This window comes from Poecilia formosa, unplaced genomic scaffold (assembly GCF_000485575.1).
Source record: "Poecilia formosa unplaced genomic scaffold, Poecilia_formosa-5.1.2 Scaffold558, whole genome shotgun sequence".
NCBI lineage: Eukaryota > Metazoa > Chordata > Actinopteri > Cyprinodontiformes > Poeciliidae > Poecilia > Poecilia formosa.
In genome coordinates, this window is record NW_006800497.1 from 134866 (window position 1) to 149784 (window position 14919).

At 39.3% G+C, this 14919-nt stretch overlaps 1 protein-coding gene across 15 annotated transcripts in view; it reads right to left on the reverse strand.

The window, feature by feature from the left end:
* The window catches only part of LOC103129595 (ankyrin-2-like), a 200855-nt gene that overhangs the window by 75562 nt on the left and 110374 nt on the right, over positions 1-14919 (reverse strand). For all 15 annotated transcript variants that reach the window (XM_016665234.1, XM_016665238.1, XM_016665236.1 and 12 more), the window contains 5 exons: positions 10010-10108; positions 9824-9922; positions 9518-9715; positions 1556-1654; positions 1091-1189 (listed from right to left, as the gene is read on the reverse strand). In XM_016665234.1, the coding sequence (XP_016520720.1) occupies positions 1091-1189; positions 1556-1654; positions 9518-9715; positions 9824-9922; positions 10010-10108 (594 nt within the window). The remainder of the gene's footprint in view (positions 1-1090; positions 1190-1555; positions 1655-9517; positions 9716-9823; positions 9923-10009; positions 10109-14919) is intronic.

A 14919-nucleotide genomic window follows, 5' to 3' on the forward strand; every position in this document is an offset into this window, starting at 1 on the left:
CTTATTTTATTGCCGTTGCAGAAAGAAACAGTGAAAGTGATAACAAAATGTTGTCGACTGGCCACCAAAGCACACAGAAAGATCACAAGTGTGCCTAAAAATACATGAATAAATATACAAATGATAATATAATGGTAACTTACCCCGTACAGTTCAAAAGTATACATTTTTGGTGTTATCTCAATTTCCTTTAGGACTGGTTGCATGTGTGTGTGGGTGGGTGGCTGCGTGCGTGTGTGTGTATGCGTGTTTGCCCTGTGTTTCTGTGTTGCCATGTGAAGCACTGAAGATCTATCCAGGGTGTAACCCATGAACCTCCTATCTCTGTCACTATAGCAGCTGATGGAAATGCATCTGTTGAAGAAAAGTGTACCATTTAAACCCTAAATGTTTTAGCACTCATCTTTAACCTGAAGTCTGTGCTCCAAAACTGACACAGCTACTGCAGACTTGTTCACATTTCATTGTACAATACTAAATTGTACTAAATATGGCAGTAATGTCCGACAGGCCAACACATTTATGCAAACACTGCTGTATGAATAAATGGGTACAGAAATTGACTGACCTGATCGACTGAATTGATAAACTTTAATGCTTGATAAAAAGCCATTCAAACTTCTATTGAATGGCTTAGTTTCAATAAAAGTTTATTATTGAAACAAAAAAAAACGTGTAAACACTGCCTAAAATTTTTGACAAAATCTTAAAATTTGACCTTGTATGATATTTAATAAACCAGTCTGGTTGGAAAACAGAATCAAAGCAGATGATTTTAGTGCCAGCAAAAGAAGAGAAAGACTTTTGGTGTGAACCAAGAGATTCTCCTCATCATGAACTGTGTGCTATAGACCAGTGGTCCCCAACCCTGGTCCTCAGGGAACACTGTCCTGCATGTTTTTAATGAGTTGGGACTCCAGCACAGCTGATTCATATGACTGTATAACTTCCTTTGGATTCCTGCAATTGCTATAGAAGTCAGTTAATCACTTTCATTTAACCCAGGTGTGCAGTAGCAGGGAAACACCTAAAACATGCAGGGCAGTGGGCTCTGAGGACCAGGGTTGGGACCACTGCTATAGACCCTCACCTTAGCCATTGCGTGGGGAGACGCTCCTTTGTCCAAAAGCAGGAGCGCCACCTTTTGGTTGTCATAATGTGCTGCAACATGGAGGGGAGTGAGGCCATTCTGTTGGGGAGGAATGGTGAGTGCATGAGGATTAAGGAGCGCCTGGTGAAGCAGGGAAACCAAACACTCACTCACTGTTAGACAGGTTGACTAGAGGACAACAGAATGAGTCAATATGAAGAAGAAAAGATAACTCCTGTTGACCTTTCTGATTAATGTCTGTCTTGGTAAGGCAGATCAAGGAATACCTGGCTTCAAGTACCACATAACCTTACCAGTTCTCTGGCAGTAAACAGGTCCTTAATACAGAAAACCACCAATTTTATATTCACATGCAAGACACATGAACATACTGTACATATTTATCTGACAATCCAGTGTTTGCTAGGGGAATCCAAGCAGAATGGGTCTATTTTGGATGTTTACCTTTCCAGCAGAATCAGGAGGCGCACAGCGCTGCATCAGCAGTTTGACCACATCTAGGTTTCCATACTTGGCAGCCACATGCAGAGGAGTAAACCCTTTCTGTAGAGAGAAGGAAGCAGAGACAGTAAGACCAAGAGATGTTGAAAGATCTATACATAAAATCTGAAAAATACTGTAGTAATATATACTTTAAAGGATTGGTGATTTTTTTTTAAAACTGTGTTCTGTTCGGCAGCATGCCACTCAGACATGTTGTCAGAGTGCCAAAGAGTGCCAAGGTGAAGCCCAACAGATTTCATTTCACAAGTGGAGCATTACATCTTTCACTATGATACTTCACTTGATTTATTTAGGGGCAATGGTGGTGACGGTGGCAGGAGTTCACCCTCAATCAGCGGGTTACTTGTTCAATCCCTGCTCCACCTGCCCTCTGTGTTTTGGGACTCAGCCACAGAGGGCAGGTGGAAGGACACTTGATAAGGCACTATACAAATGAAGCCTAGGCATAAATTCAAGCTGTGAAACTCTTTTTAGTTTACCGGCATCATCAATTACCACGCCTCCGCCTCAGCCAATCAGCACGCAAGAGCTCCTTCAAAAAGCCAAACCACGCATCCACCTGCTTCAACCCACCTCCTTCCCATCTCCACCCTCATCCTCCCAGGCATCTTCCAGGCTCCCTCCTTTCCAGGCTCTGCTCCACCACCAGTGTCCGAACCCGGGGGAAAACTACCCTGAGCTTCGCCCTGAGCTGATCATTTTGGAGATTTGATCATCCAAGCTGATCATCCAACCTCACAGCGATTCTATTGATGGCCACGCAAAATATTGACACTTAGGGTGTACTCACTTTTGTTGCCAGCAGTTTAGATATTAATGGCTGTAGATAGAGTTATTTTGAGGGAAGAATACATTTACACTGTTATATTAGCTGCACACAAATTACTTTTCATTTTGTCAAAGTGTCATTTTGTCAGTGTTGTCCCATGAAAAGATATACTTAAATATCTGCAGAAATGTGAGGGATGTACTCACTTTTGTGATACACTGTTTATATATACACAGCGGCGTGCTTTAGATTACTGCATCCGTCTCTTTGCATTGCGCTTGATGATGTATGGCTTGGATGCAACTGCTCAACCATGCACTCATTCCATTGAGCTCTCTGTGCACTGTTCCTGATCCAATCTGAAGACCACAAGAAGTTTGGACGTCTGCAGTGATTGACTCTGTAGAAAGTTGGCGGCCTCTTGGCACTATGCACTTCAGCATCCACTGACCCCATTCTGTCAGTTTACGTGGCCTACCACTTTGCGGCTGAGTTGCTGTTGTTCCCAAACACTTCCATCGTCTTATAATACTGCTGACAGTTGACACTGGAACATTTAGGAGCGAGAAAATTACACACTTTTTGTTGTTGCACAGATGGCATCTTATCACTGGAATTCACTGAGCTCCTGAGAGTGATCCATTCTTTCACAAACGTTTGTAAAAAACAGACTGCATGCCTAGGTGCTTGATTTTATACACCTGTTGTTGGAGCCTATTAAGAATTAGATTAATTTATTTTTGCTAAACTATTAATGTTACAGATCCAAGATTATACAAATGGTAGATCTATTGTTATTTATTTATTTGTTTTTCTTACACCCTCCTCCTCGTCAGTCAGCCTCCTGCTGTGATTAACAAGCAGGATCAGCTGCTGTGGTTGATCTGATTTGGTGAAGGAGTGAAACAGTTTTTGTACCACAAAATTAAGGTTTAAATTAAAAATTTTTTGTATAAAGTCAACTTAGAGAATATTTCTGTTATTTTTGTAAGTAAAGAAAATACTCTGTTTGAAACCAGAAAACTCTCTGTGAGTACTTTTTATTTTGAGTGAGTCAAAAACCTCCTGAGAAACTACTCTGGCATTTTTGTTCTTTGGACATTATTATGATGCAAGACCAGCCACAACACCTGTGTTCCAATCACTTCCATAGTGGCCATGGAAGTGATAGGAACACCTGATTCTGACAATTTGGATGGGTGAGCAAATACTTTTGGCAATATACATATATTACAGTTCACTTAGGGAGAAAAAATGCAATTCCCTTTATAAGAGATGAGTAGAGGAGAGAAAGAAGGACAGTGAAAATAGAAGACAATACTCTAGAAGTCTGCCTCTAAACCTTCAGGCAGAGAGGACAAAAAACAGAACTGGGAAACCATAGTGACAATTCTATTCTTACTTTTTGTTACAAGTTAATAGTTTAAAAAATATATCTCTAAGCACTGGAAGCTAAGAAGTCTATAATTTCAGAAGAGGCATGTTCCTCTGTGAAGTAATCTTGTGAAATCTGACGGCTTTCCAAGTCTGCCTCGTTAACTACATCTTGCCAGCACGCTCCAACTCCACCAAAAGAAACTACAAGTTGTTCAGCAGCATTGAAGACTGTGCTCACATGGGATATCTTTCTATTATAAATAAGCAAACTGTTACTAATAAATAAAGAATTCAGAGTAACCTAAGGAGTTAAGTTTAAATGACTGTTGTCAAATACTAATTGTCCATCAATTTCTTCAAGGTAAATAACAAAAATGAAAAAAAGATTCTTGGTTGAACCTTGTGAGCAAGTCAAAAAGTAAAATGTGATTTATGATTGTGAATTTCTCTTAAAAACACATATATAATATGTCAAAGGCTATTTTAAATCATCCTAGAAAGAAACCAAAAGTTATAGCTTAGAGATACAACGGTCCATATTGTCCACCCAAATACTCGTTTTATGATGACTCGTCTACTTCTGTGTCTCCAACAACGGAAGGTTTGGGATTTTCAAAATACTGTTAATGATGCATTGATTTTCTCTTGTTTACCTTCTCTCTGACATGTTCAGATATTATATCAGCATGTTAATAGAATAAACTGAAAGATGAGATTCAGATAGAATGAATAGAACAGGAAGCTACATAAAACTGCTATCATATAGCGTGACTATTCTGTTACATTAAAATTAGCTTTCAGCTGGTAAACTTGCACCTTGACTCGATTCTTAGGAATATTAATCAGTTTGATTGTACAGCCTGCAGAGGGAGCCCTGATGTATTTAGTATGAAGAAGCAAACATGGTCAGTGTTGGAAGACACCACATGATCAGTGTGTTTATGAGCAAGCCCTGCCCGTGTTGGGAGCAGACCTTTGTTAGGCCATGGATTCTGTCACATGTACTGGTGACCAGAAACACTCTTCTTTCTGGTCACAACAAGCAATAAATAATAAAATAAAATAAAAATGCAAGAATTGTTAGGAGAAGTTTTGGAAATGACCATTTACACTTGTGTGAAATGATGAAAACTACAGATTGGTTTCCATAGTGACAGCCACACCCTCCTCCCTCCCCTGAAATGAGCATGAAGCGACAGACTGTAGTCCACAGAGGAGGATGCAGTCAGGATTATAACAGCAAGACATCTCCTCTGTCATGTTAATGTCAAGTGTACTTATATATCACTTTTATAAATAGGTTTAAAACTGCACCAAAGTGCTGTACCAAGACGGTAACACAATAGAATAAATTGATGAAAAGAGAAAAAAATCATACAAAAAAAAAAAATAATAATAATAATAATAATAATTAAATTAAATAAATTTAAACATCACAACAGTATCAGGCCTAAATTAAATGCCAGCAAATACAAATAAGTTTTAAGATGCAATTTAAAATGATCCAGGCTGTGGGCAGATCTAATCTGGAAAGATAGCTTATTCCAGAGAACAGGAGCGGCAACGGAGAAAGCCCAACCCCCTTAGCAGTCTGAGTAACTCTCAATAGCAGCTGATTATTAGATCTTAAGGTTCTGGACACAGGGTGAAGTTTCATGGTGATGAACAAGTCAGGGTTCAAACACAATTCACATCTTCAACTTTTTGTGGTCCCATCAATCATTCATCAGAAGTGATGTAGATTTGGAGACGCAGTAAGAATGCTATCTAAGGATCCTTCACACAGTACCTATAGAAAGTATTTACACCATTGGATATTTTACCCTTTTTATGGCATTTACAAATCAATCATGATCAACAAAATCTGATCATGATTGAAGTTTTTAACAAAAACAAAAAAAAACCTAAACCTACTCTTTAATGTCAATGTGAAAACTGATATGGAATAAAATATGTAAAATACAATAAGTGATTCTGTGATAGGCTGTCCAGTCACCCACTGATGGCTGCAGATAGGCAGCAGCACCCTCGTGACCCCACTGCAAGCGAGCGATGGATAGACAGATGAATGGACGGACAATAAGTGATTGAATAAATATTCATCCCATTTAAAGTTACTGACCGAACTCAACGGAAGTTCAGCCAACTGGTGTTGGCTGTCTGACAAAGAGTGGAATGGAGACGGCCTGAGAGACAACTTTGTAAGGAAGGTCCATTCAATTGCTAATTAGTAATACTGGCTACCATTACAGCATGAAGACAAAAGAGCACTCCGAGTACAGCAGAGAACTAGTCACTGATATAAAAATATCTCTCAAGCACTGAACAAATGAACATCCCATGGAGTTCAGTTAAATCCATCACCAAGATACAGAAGGTATATGACATATGTGTAATTTTGTCTATTAGTCCTCACAAACTAAGAGACCATGCAAGAAGGACAGAGAGAGGGGATCCGAACACCTTTGACTACATCAAAGGAGTTCCAAGCTTCAGAAGCTGAGATGGGAGACGTGTGGAAGACTCCACTATCAAATGGAAGAAAGATCTTTGGTCTGACTCATGTAAAATCACTCAGATAAAGAACAGGTATCTAATGGCACTCTGCACTATTAGTTTTCATTGGAAAACTAATACAAAAACAACCATAGTCGCACCTCCTGTGTCTGGTTTGGTCTTTGTGAAACGGATAAAGCCAGAGCGAACTGATGGCACTATGTCAAGCCTGGCTTTATCTCTTCTCCTGTAGTTCATGGTCCTTGCGCCCCCCTCTCTGTGTGGCTGGTTATATGCTGCTGGCTCCTGTACTCAGTGCCAGTATGTGACAGCTGCACGAGAGGCGAGTTGCATTTTTCAGCACACAGCATAGAAAAGCGTCAACAATACATAAGACATTATCTTTATTAACTTAGACACATAGAGAGTATTGAATACTTACTAGATTGCCTGGCAACAGCTTTTGTACTTTTAGTGTTTTTAATACTGTAAAACACTATGTGCTAAAGTTAAATGCTAATATAACAATATTGTAGTGTGCTGAGTGAAGCTGAGCTGATTGAACTGATTCATATCTGATATGTTCTCATTCAGGAAATAAAATGCCCTATCACCTAGAAACTCATCATCTTCATTAAGAACTACACAACGCAGAGTCGAGGCGTTACTTTGGCCAACCCGGTTCAGTGGAGTGAAGCAAAACCCGGTTACACTAAACTAAGATACAAAAAACTAAGCTAAACTAATATAAGAGAAGAAAAGCTAAGCTAAACTAAGCTACACTAAACTGAGATAAGCTTTATTGTTCAAAGGAAATTTGTACTGGGCACAGACACTGGCAACTGCATAGTCTAAAATCCATACGCATGTTAGGTTCACATTTAATGCTTAACTTAACACTTTTTTTAAAGGTTTTGTTGGCTCTAGTGGCCTTTATCTGAAAGTAGTTTGACAGGAAAGAGAGTTATGAGAGAGAGGGAAGATATGTAGCAAATGTTGCCAGGCTGGGAATTGAACCTGCAATCACTGACATGAGGACTAAGGCCTCAATAAGTGGGTTGTGCTTTGCCCCTGCGCCACCACAGCACCCTTAACCTTAACTCAACACTTTGCACTGGATACATTCTAAAACAAACAAAAAAAAATACCAGTACATAACAGAAACATAATAACACAGTTTAAAATCTTTAAGATCTCCACCTACAGCCATATTTTAGTGTTTGTTGCTATTAAAGGTTTTGATAAAGTGGAACAAATTTGTTCTTGTAGCGGTTCAGACTAAACGGGTCCAGTCAAAGTCAAGACCTCAGCCTGAATAAAATGCTGTGGTGCGGATGCTAAGAGAGCTAAAGGTGTGTTGGCCCACAGAACACTGGGCCTGTGATGTAAGATCTAACAGGAGTAAGTTTTATTTATTTTGAACATGATAGTATAAAATCATGCACAAGAACAAGGAATGTAAAAGACACATTTTTGCACCAGTCATCTTAACATGCTTGAAAAGGAGTAGGAAGAAGTAAGAAACTTATGAACTCATAACCCATGAACTCATCCAATATTTTCAGATGGACCCTGATTAATAAATCAAATCAAAAATAAAAATAAACAGGTTAATTAATTTTCCATTTTATCCGGGTTTACATATGTCCAAGTATATACATGCATACATCCATACCCACACTCATATGCGCTTGCCTCAATTTACATATACACATTAGCACTACTCACCCATATTTCTATATCTTGTGAAAATGACCTCCTTATATTTCCTTTTAAATAGTATTAAATTTTGACTTTGTTTCAACTCCTCATTTAACTTGCTCCATAACTTTACCCCGTGAATTGAAATACAAAAACTCTTTCTTGTTGTTCATAAACTACAAATCCTTAAGTTGGAGTGACCCTTTACGTCATGTCCCCCTTCTCTCTCAAAAAACATGCTCTGTTTGAGCTCAGCAGTTTATTAGATGCCTTAAACATAATTTAAGCAATTTTAAATTCCACCAGCTCTTCAAATCGAAGAATTCTAGATTTTAAGGATAACGGGTTTGTGTGCTCATAATAACCAACATTATGGATGATTCTAATGGCTCATTTCTGTAGGATACTTAGTGGATGTAAAGAGCTTTTGGAATTAATCCCCACACTTCTGGACAATATGGCAAAATCAGAGAGTTGTATAGAATATGAAGTGATTTATTATTCAGAATATGTCTAGTTTTAGTCAGGACTGATATGCTTTTGCTTAGTTTATTCTGTAAATGTTTAATATGAGGTTTCCTATTGATTTTGTCATCTATTATTACACCGAGAAACTTAACATATATCCTTTCTAGAGTTACACCCTCTAGCTGGATTTAAGTTTGTGCTTTTTTGTAACAGTTTCCAAAAACCATGATTTTAGTCTTGTCCAAATTTAGTGATAATTTATTATCGTCAAACCTTTTATTTAATTTACTGATTTCTGAGGCGACTATGGAGAGAAGTTGTTGTAAGTTTTCACCAGAGACTAGAATATTTGTGTCATCAGCAAATAACACAAATTTTAATACATTAGACACTTTGCTTATGTCATTTATATACAAATTAAATAAAACTGGTCCCAGTTCTGACCCTTGAGGTTTCCCACACACAACCTCCAGAATCAGATTCAATCTCTCCCATCTTCACAAATTGTTTTTTGCTCTTTAAATAACTCCTCATTCAGTTCAAAACTCGTCCCGGAATTCCATTCTAATTTTTTAATTATGATATCATGAGTTATTGTGTCAAAAGCTTTCTTTAGATCCATGAACACCCCTACAGCCAATTTCTTACAGTTGCATTAGTAATTTCTTCGAAGGCAGTTCACACAGTAAAACTGCATTTAAAATACAAATTAAGATAAAGCCATGTGTTGTGTATCTAAGGTTGTTTTGTAAGACTTTTTCATGAACTTTATTTAAAGTTAGCTTGTTGCATTTAAAATAGATTGTTGTTTTTGCCCATAATAACAGCTAATGTGTTTGGGTCAAATCCGTTAGCAGCACACATGTCCTAAGTGACAGAGTAGATTCATTTGGTAAGACTGGACATCCACACTGATTTCTTGACCAACTCATCAAGTTAGACATTGTTGGTTTTGATGTGTTTTAATTTTGATTTTTATTTGTTTAATCTTGTGATTGTACAGCACTTTGGTCAGTGGTACTGTTTTAAAGTGCTATATAAATAAACTTGCCTTGCCTAGACAAAGATTAAATGCCTCCCCCACCACCCACCTTCGTAGCCAACGAATGGGAAGCCCCAGCCTCCAGCAGCACCGAGGCGGTCTCCACCTGCCCCTCCCTAGCAGAGATGTGGAGCGGGGTGTAGCCATTGGTTGTGGCAGCATCAGGATGGGCCATGTGCTGTAGCAACAGCTGCACAATCTCTGTTTTTCCGAGACGGGACGCGATGTGAAGAGGAGTCTGGTCCTCCTGGACAGGATGAGGAGGGGAGCAGGACAGTTTTTAATCAAACAGCAGACCTGATATTGATGACACGGGTATTGATGAGTGCAAGACATGTGACAAAAGGAATCTCACCCGTGCCCGAGCATCCACCATGGCTCCGTTTCTCAGCAGACATCTGACCACCTCCACCTGGCCAGCCCTGGCTGCCATGTGTAACGCTGTTTCTCCACGCTGTGTACAGTAGGTAACGCACCGTGTCAGATGTAACTGAAACGCTGTGTCAGCTCCCTCCTGCCCCTGCCCTTCCCCATTACTCACTATATTGCTGACATCCGCTGAGGCTCCGTTCTGCAGCAGGAGCAGTACAATGTTCAGGTGACCCATAAAAGCTGCTACGTGGATGGGAGTCAGGCCAGACTAAACAGGGAGCAGAATGCAGACACATGGTGTGAATAAAAGATCAGTGCTCTAGTGTTGCAAAAGACTAGTTAAGAGGCAAAACAATGATAAACTCAGATCACTTTTTATTCCAACTTTCTTTATTGAATTTAACAGCTTGACATGCATCAATCATTAGGACAATAAAAACACAGTATAGATAACAGAGAAAAAGCAGTGCAAGCTGATTTATCCCAAAACCCAACGCACCCTGAACACCCCCCTTCTAGGTCCAAGCACAAGACAAACAGCCAACAGAGACACAATCCCTGCAGCAACTTCTAGCAACAAGACATACACACACCCATCCACTCACACACATTTCAAAGGAGGCAGAGAGAAGAAAAGAGAAAATAAAAAAATACATTAATAAGTAAATAAAAAAATAAATAAAATAAAAAATATGTTTATATATACACACATACATACATAATGACAGTAATGTTAATTGTAAATTAAACAAATATATAAATAAATGACAAATAATAGAAAAATTATAATAAGAAGAATATATATTGGTTAAAAACAAAAGAACTAGATATAGGTGAGAAGGCCTACAGATAATTTAATTTCCTTCTGTATCAGGGAGCAAAGTCATGGTACCCACTAAAGACAGGAAAAGTCTACAAGTCTCCATAAATTTGTTGGTGAAACCCTAAAGTGAAAATCTGAGTTTTGCCAGCTTCAGGTTGTAAAGAGCTTCTCTAACCCATTGGTCAAGAGACGGGGGGGACGCTTAGTTTCCACTTGAATAGAATAAGTCTTTGGGCTAAAAGGATAGTGAAAGCCAGGGCCTGTTTCAAAGAACTCCAAAGGCCCTGGTCTGGAGGAAAGCCAAATATCGCCAAGAATGGATTGGGCAGAATTGTCTGATTATATGCTTGACTAAGTATTTTAAAAATGTTACCCCAAAACTCGCTTAGCTTTGGGCAGGCCCAAAACATGTGGGTATGGCGACTGTCCACACCTATTGCAAACATCACTGACTGATGAGTAAATTCTTGCTAGTTTTGCATTTGTGTAATGTACTTTAAAGAATATTTTGCACTGGATTAAGGCATGCCAGGCACAAATCGAGGATTTATTAATTAAATTCTTGGCGGCCTCCCACTGCTCCCCCTCCCATGCTGTTTTAACAAGAGCTGCAAATCTTGAGGTGTTATTATTATTAATAGAATTATATAAAAATTTAAAAAAAATTTCTGTTGTGGGTCTACTTGCATGAGAGTATCCAAAAGTGTTTCAGGTGGACGATTAGGAAAGTGCGGAAACACCTTTTTAACATAATCCCTGGCCTGAAAGAACTGAGAGAGATGATTATTGGGCTATTAGAATTTACATGAAAGTTCAGCAAAGGATGAAAAGGTATTGTTGAAATAAAGTTCCTTTACAGTCTTGATCCCTCTGTCATGCCACAAGTTAAAAACTAAGTCAGTGACTGAAGGCATAAAGTTACAAATTTGGTTAAAGGAATTTGTATCGAGGGTCCATGCAGGCCAAACTGTTTCCTGAATTGGTTCCAGATAGTTAATGTAGCCCTGACTATGCGGATTGCCCTCTACCAGGGGGAGGGGCAGGGAAAACTGAGGCATCTCTAGTCCTCTCTGCTTTGTTCTGAAACAAAGCAGAGAGGACAACAAATAACGGCTAGATGCCCTTTCAATCTGCACCCAGGCCGGTGAAACATCAGCATCACACCTCCAATACAACAATTTCTGTACATTAGCTGCAGAGTAGTATTATTGCCTGAAGTTGGGAAGAGCAAGTCCACCCTCATAAGTTGGGGACTGTAGCACCGCTTTACGAAGTCTGGCAGGTTTTTTTAAGCCATAAGAGTTGAGATATCTTCCTGTCCAATTTGTCAAAAAATGTTTTTGTAATTAATATAGGAACATGCTGGAAAAGGTAAAAATAAATTGGGGAAAATAACTATTTTAACCAGATTCACCCATCCCACCAAAGATAATGGTAATAGGGACCACCGGTCAAAATCTTTCTCCATGCTCTCTAACAACAGTAAAAAGTTCTTATTCATCATGTTAGATCAGTGTTTCTCAATTCTGGTCCTCAGGCCCCCCTGCCCTACATGTTTTAGGTATTTCCCTTCTGCCACTCCTGGATTGAATCTCTGGGTGATTAACAGGCTTCTGCAGTACTTGAAGGTCATGCAATCATTTGAATCAGCTGTTCTGGTATAGAGGCACATCCAAAACATGCAGAGCAGGGGGCCTGAGGACTGGAATTGAGAAGCACTGTGTTAGACAAAGAAGAACAGATGAATATTCCTAAATAACGAAACCCTACTTCTGCCCATTTAAAAGGTGAGACTGAACGTGGAAGGTTCCTTGCCAGAGAGTTCAAGGGAAATAACTGGCTCTTCTGGTAGTTGAGCTTGTAACCGGAAAGCTTGGTATATTGTTCTAGAATGTTAAAGAGAACTGGGAGAGATGTACGAGGATCAGAAATGTATAAGAGAAAGTCATCCGCGTACAGGTACACCTTATGAGTTGCACCAGATTTTAGAATACCCTTAAAACCTTCTTTGGCACATAACCAGATGGCTAGAGACTCTATTGCGATAGCAAATAGCAGGGGGGACAGATGGCATACCTGCCTAGTGCCCTTTCCAAGTGGAAACACCATATCATTTGCTTTAATTGAGGCTACAGGTGATGAATACAACAGCTTAGCCCAAAGGATAAAATTGTTATCAAAGCCAAATCTTTCCATTACTTCATATAAAACCCCCATTCGACCCGGTCAAATGCCTTCTCGGTGTCGAGAGATGCAATTATTTCAGGTGACAGAGTACCTGGCATATGGATAACATAGAGAAGACGTCTGGTGTTGGAATGACTGTCACCCAGTCATAAAGCCAGTCTGATCTAATGAAATAATGAGGGGAAGTACTTGCTAGAGTCGGGTTGCAAGAATTTTAGATACAATTTTCAGATCTACGTTTAGGAGGGAAATAGGTCTATAGCTACTACACAATGAGGGATCTTCATCGTTCTTAAGAATCAGGGATATTGTAGCCTCTGATAAGGTGCTAGGCAGGCGCCTGTTTGAGAAGGTCTCATTATACACCTCTGTCAAGACTGGCACCAGAAGATCCACATTAGCCTTATAATATTCCGAAGAGAAACCGTCAGGGCCAGGGGATTTGCCCGAATTTAAGGACTTGATAGATTCTTGCACCTCCTATATAGTGATAGGCCCACCTAAACCTCTCATCAATTCATTATCTATCAGTGGAAAGCTGATATCATTAAGTATATCATGTGACGAGGGTGGAGTTAGGGAGGTATACAATTCTGAATAGAATGACACAAATCTATCATTTATCTTTCTGGGACCAGAAAGAATCTCCCCAGTAGCTGATCTGATGAATGGGATTAATTTGAAGGTTCCCCGAGCTCGTGCTTGGAAAGCTAAAAGCTTCCCCGTTTTGTCGCCAGATTCAAAAGAGCACTGCCTTGTCTTGGTTAGTTGAAGTAGAGCAGTCGTCGACATAGTTAAATTGAAATAAGTTTGGAGTTTAACACACTCATTATAAAGGCCAGGATCCGGGATGGATGTATGTTTAGAATATACTTCTTTAATCTGGTTCAGTAAGTCAGTGTGACGTAACCTCTTCCTTGTCAAATTGGAAATAAAGCTGATGAGCTGACCTCTTATATACGCTTTTGAGGCTTCCCAGAGGTGAGTCATGAAGATCAAAGTAAAGTGAAAGCTGATTTTTTAAAACCTGTTTATAGTCCTCCTTGGTAAGCAGTATAGAATTACATCTCCAAAATTTAAAACAGTGGGCTTGACAGACCAAATCTAAATCTAAGGAGGCTGGTGCATGGTCAGATATCGCTATAGTGTGATAATCACAGGCTTTTATTTTAGAAAGCAGTCTGATATCAATAAGGACAAAAATCTATGCGTGTATAGATACGATGGGCATGGGAAAAGAAGGAAAACTGCTTAAGTCCTGGGTTCCCATGTCTCCACTAATCCACCAGTCCCAACTGAGTTTTAAAAACATTTAGCAGCATTAGATAATAATATTGTTTTTTTGAGGATCTGTCTAAGCGAGTATCCTGGATCATATTAAAGTCTCCCCCTAAAATTAAATAATAGTTTTCAATATCAGGCATAGTTGAAGAGTCTGGACACAAAGGCATCGTCATCCCAATTTAGACCATAGACACAAGCTAGTATCACCAGAGAGTTTTGCAATTTACCAAACACAGTTATGAAACGGCCCTCCGCGTCTGCTATCATTTTGTGCTGTTCAAACATAATATTATTACGAATAAGTATGGCTGTTCCTCGAGCCTTAGCATTGAATCTAGAATGAAATACATGGATAATCCAACTTCTTTTACGTCACATTATCTCTTTATTACAAAGTTGTGTTTCTTGTAAAAAGAGTATGTCCCCTTTAAGTTGCTGCAAATGAGCCATAACCTTAGCAATCTTGGTGTCTTGGTGGCATTCCCCAAACCTCTCACGTTCCACGAAACAACCCTCAAATTATTACCTGTGCTGGCCATATCTTACTATTCCCGAAGAAGTATATACATTGAAGTAAGGCAGTCCGGTTTTGACTGAAAGGAGACTGGTACTTGGCATATTGTTGGCCGGCAGCTGTAGAGAAAGGAGAGAGAGAGAGAGAGAGAGAGAAAAAACACGGGAAAAGACACACACATACACAATTCCACTAAAAACACACATCTAGACCCAGACCCCCTTTAAAGCAAAAACAAAAATCTAAGTGTCCATCGCACAGCAGGCCATCT